The sequence below is a fragment of the Maylandia zebra genome, linkage group LG7 (assembly GCF_041146795.1).
Source record: "Maylandia zebra isolate NMK-2024a linkage group LG7, Mzebra_GT3a, whole genome shotgun sequence".
Classification (NCBI taxonomy): domain Eukaryota; kingdom Metazoa; phylum Chordata; class Actinopteri; order Cichliformes; family Cichlidae; genus Maylandia; species Maylandia zebra.
In genome coordinates this window covers 9,682,433-9,686,606 of record NC_135173.1, presented here as the reverse complement: position 1 = coordinate 9,686,606, position 4,174 = coordinate 9,682,433, and the positions used below count along the sequence as shown (strand labels likewise).

The 4,174-nt window shown below is 42.9% G+C and overlaps 1 protein-coding gene across 1 annotated transcript; it reads left to right on the top strand.

The window, feature by feature from the left end:
* The first annotated feature begins 255 nt into the window (after positions 1-255).
* Positions 256-3,424, top strand: LOC101486990 (F-box/LRR-repeat protein 14). The gene has a single exon (XM_004553359.5). The coding sequence runs from the start codon at positions 915-917 to the stop codon at positions 2,124-2,126; it is 1,212 nt and encodes a 403-aa protein (XP_004553416.1). The 5' UTR covers positions 256-914; the 3' UTR covers positions 2,127-3,424.
* The last annotated feature ends 750 nt before the right edge of the window (positions 3,425-4,174 follow it).

The following is a 4,174-nucleotide window of genomic DNA, read 5'->3' as shown; positions in this document are numbered from 1 at the left end:
CAGAATACATGAAAAACTGAAAGGAATGTTTTGTTGTGTCAACATGGTATTTTTGGAAAGTAGCAAATTCTTTAATGGTGATTGAAATGTGACCAGAACTTGCAAATCGATTATGATTAATCACTTCGATCATGACACACTGCTCTCCCCTACATAAGCTGCTTTTGTAAGTTAAAAGTATCGGCATTGGTATCGGCAATGCTGGCCCTGTGGTTACTTGGTATCGGATCTACCTAAATTTGTAGTATCGCAAAGCACTATTGAGTTTGTTGGGGTTTTTTTGTTTGTTTGTTTGTTTTTTAACCATACAATCTTATTTTAAAAAGAAAAAAATGTTCATGGATCCAGTAGGAGTCGCTAGTCGCCGTGCGCTAACAGTTGGTTTATTCATGGGGGAGATCCGGGATGGAAATGCCAAAGAAGATAAAGGAGCCGGGCAGCTGTCGTTGTACGAGAAAACAGCGCGAGAGATAAAAGTTCCTACACAAGAGAGTTTAAGCGTCGCCATGAGCTGGAGTAAAGAATAAGCTGTTCCGGGCGTCTTGGACGAACGGGCTGTCCGACTTTGAAGCTCTCAAGTTTGGACAGCTAGCTGACGCTGCGCCGCTGCTGTTAGCCTAGCTTTGCTAGGTAACTACTACGTCTCCATCTCTGAGTCTCCTGCCTCTGTCTCCACCTTGTCAGCAGTACCGTGCAGCTAGTGGTCATTTTGCGTGCTCTTGTTTTTTATTGACTCTAATAGAGCATGTTTCTTTTTGTCATTCTACACTTGAAGCTGTCCGGTAGCTCGTCTGTATGCTAGCTGACGTTAGCTAACGTTTGCCGGGCCAGACAGCAACTTCGGCAGCAGAGTTTCGGGGGAGTATTGTCGCTCACAAGCAGCCTGTGCTGCCAAAAGGAGTCCGCCTGCAGACATGTTTGAAATGGAGACGCATATCTCGTGCCTTTTCCCGGAAATTTTGGCCATTATTTTCAGTTACCTGGACGTTAAGGACAAAGGGAGAGTAGCCCAAGTGTGCACGGCCTGGAGAGACGCGTCCTACCACAAGTCGGTGTGGAGGGGGGTGGAAGCCAAGCTCCATCTGCGGCGAGCCAACCCGTCTCTGTTCCCCAGCCTGCAGACTCGGGGCATCAAGAAGGTTCAGATTCTCAGCCTGAGGCGAAGTCTGAGTTACGTGATTCAGGGGATGCCGCACATTGAAAGCCTTAACCTGTGTGGGTGTTTCAACCTCACAGACAACGGTCTCGGACATGCCTTTGTGCAGGACATCTCATCCCTGCGAGTGCTGAACCTCAGCCTTTGTAAACAGATCACTGACTCCAGCCTGGGAAGGATCGCTCAGTACCTCAAAAACCTGGAGGTGCTTGAACTCGGGGGATGCAGCAATATCACCAACACGGGCCTGCTGCTCATTGCCTGGGGCTTGCACAGACTCAAGAGCCTTAACCTGCGTAGCTGCAGGCATGTGTCTGACGTGGGCATCGGCCACCTGTCTGGTATGACCCGCAGTGCAGCGGAGGGTTGCCTCACCCTGGAGAAGTTAACTTTGCAGGACTGCCAGAAGCTCACCGACCTCTCCCTCAAACATATCTCAAAGGGCCTAAACAAGCTCAAAGTGCTCAACCTCAGCTTCTGTGGGGGGATATCTGATGCGGGGATGATCCACCTGTCACACATGACCCACCTGTGCAGCCTGAACCTGCGGTCGTGTGATAACATCAGTGACACCGGGATAATGCATCTGGCCACGGGCTCCCTCCGGCTCACCGGGCTTGACGTCTCCTTCTGTGATAAGATTGCTGACCAGAGCCTGGCTTACATTGCCCAGGGGCTATATCAACTGAAGTCTCTGTCTCTGTGCTCTTGTCACATCAGTGACGATGGCATTAACAGGATGGTACGCCAGATGCACGAACTCAAGACTCTAAACATTGGACAGTGTGTGCGAATCACAGACAAAGGCTTGGAATTGATAGCTGACCACTTGAGCCAGCTGACAGGGATCGATCTGTATGGTTGTACTAAGATCACCAAGAGGGGCTTGGAGAGGATAACACAGCTCCCGTGCCTTAAAGTGTTAAACCTGGGACTGTGGCAGATGACTGAGAGTGAGAGGGTGAGGTGAAAGCTCTCCTGTTCAGTCCACATTTCAGAGGAGACTCTGCTTCCATTCTTAAATTTACCTTCTATGCTGCGACTAAAAACGAGGAGCCGGACTCGGCATTCATCACTGGAATATTGTTCACCTCTGCTGCAATACTCTGACTTTATTTCAGTCTTGTCCTCTCCTTCCTTAAAGTGCCCCAATTATGCTCATTTAGAGGGTCTGAATTTTTTATTTTAGGGATCTACCAGAATTTATTTCATGCTGTCATTGCTGCTCAGGTTGCATTGACCTAGCCCTCCACAATCTGTTGCCTGTTTTAAAAAAAAGAAAAGAAAGAAAAGGCTTTAGCCACAGTAGAAACGCATGCTTTTCAACTTTCTAAGTGATTGTTTTGTTAGAGTGACAGCCGCTTTAGATTAGTCTAAATAGTCTCCACTATTTTATGCTCAGTCTGCTGGCTAACATCAAAACCAGAAAAATTTGGAAACAAAAGAAGCTTGGTTGTGAATTTGTATTAAAATATGGTGTATATGTGCACAGAGTAAGGATATGAGTATTTTTAAAATGTGATGTAAATTTCAGAGGCAACAAAATCCAGAATGAGGTATTTCGGTCCAGCAGCAATGTTTTCTGTGGGAAAAGAGAAACTGTATTTGTTATAGACAACACAAAAAAAGGATGAGGGAAACCACCCAAAGCATAATAGGGGCACTTTAAATCTCAGCCTGTGTACAGTTCCTACTGTCTAGCTACCTCATTCATTGAACACAGGAGTGCCTGCTGTTGCTAAATACTAGATTAGAGTTTATATTTTTGTGACTCACATACCAATGGAGATTTTGATTTCTCTTTTTCATCCTTTTTTTTTTTTGGTTTTCTGAGTAACAGCTAGGCATTTAACTTTAAACAGAAGTGCTCGAGTGCTTGAAGTTTTCGTAATAGATTTTGTTTGTTTTTTTTCCTTGTTTTTTTTATTTACCTGTAACATTTTTTTTTTGTAATTGAATGACTAAAATTTGTACTTCAAATTGAAGTGGGTGAATCACTCCTGTCTTTGTTTACCTATGTTTAGTGGCCTCCCTTTCATATTACTGAGGAAGTAAGTTATGTATCACGTCTAAGGTTTATCATCACATATACAGTGAGGTGTAGTCATTAGCAACTACCAAGACTATATGCAATACTTTCAACTGGCGCTTCCAATGATAACACCAGAGTATTTCTTTAAAAAAAAAAGAAAAAAAAGCAGTAATTTAAGATTGTTTTATATTCATACAGGAGTGATATTTATGAATAAAGAGGACAAATATGTTTGATTCTTGTCTCTTATTTGTAACAGCTGTACCAACTTTGATTAGGTGTATGATTATAAGCTTTTATTTCTGTGGTTTGTACAGCTTCTATTGGCTGTGCAGTATGTTCGATCAGTTTTTGGTATATTTCTATAGTATAATGCTGAGTTATATCTGAAGTTGGCATAATACAAATGCTGCATAGTCAAATTTGTTAACTGCTATGGTCAAAATCTGAACCACAGAACATGCATTTGATGTATTTCAACAAAATATATTTATTTTATTCCTTTTTGAAGCAACCTAACTTTATTGTGGACCAAAGGTGAAGTAAACCTACCACAGCCTTCAGACATGGTCAAGATGACCTGCTGAAGTTCAGCCTGAGTATCAGAAGTGTCTTTGAATGTGGGATGGTTGTTAGTGCCAGACGGGATGGTCTGAGTCTTTCAGGCACTGCTGATATACTGGTATTCTCCCCACAAAATCAGAAAGGTCCAAAAAACAAAATACCCTATGGGTGAAAATGCCTTGTTTATGTCAGAGGTCACAGATTATAGGATGGCAACAGGATAATACGCACTAGTTACAGCTAAGGTCAAACAAAGGACAGATGTGACAGCTACACTACATGTCCATTATAAGTCTTTATTTTCTTCTGTTAGTCAACTTCCCTCCTCTGTTTCAAAGGTAGGAAGCGATTGGAAAGGAATCAAAGTAGGAATTTAAAATTAAAGGGGAAAAAAGAAAAAAAAAGCCCTCATAACAAGAAAA

What these genes read in the sequence shown, in the direction of transcription:
- LOC101486990 (XM_004553359.5), top strand. Translation starts at nt 915, where the DNA reads ATGTTTGAAATGGAGACGCATATCTCGTGCCTTTTCCCGGAAATTTTG.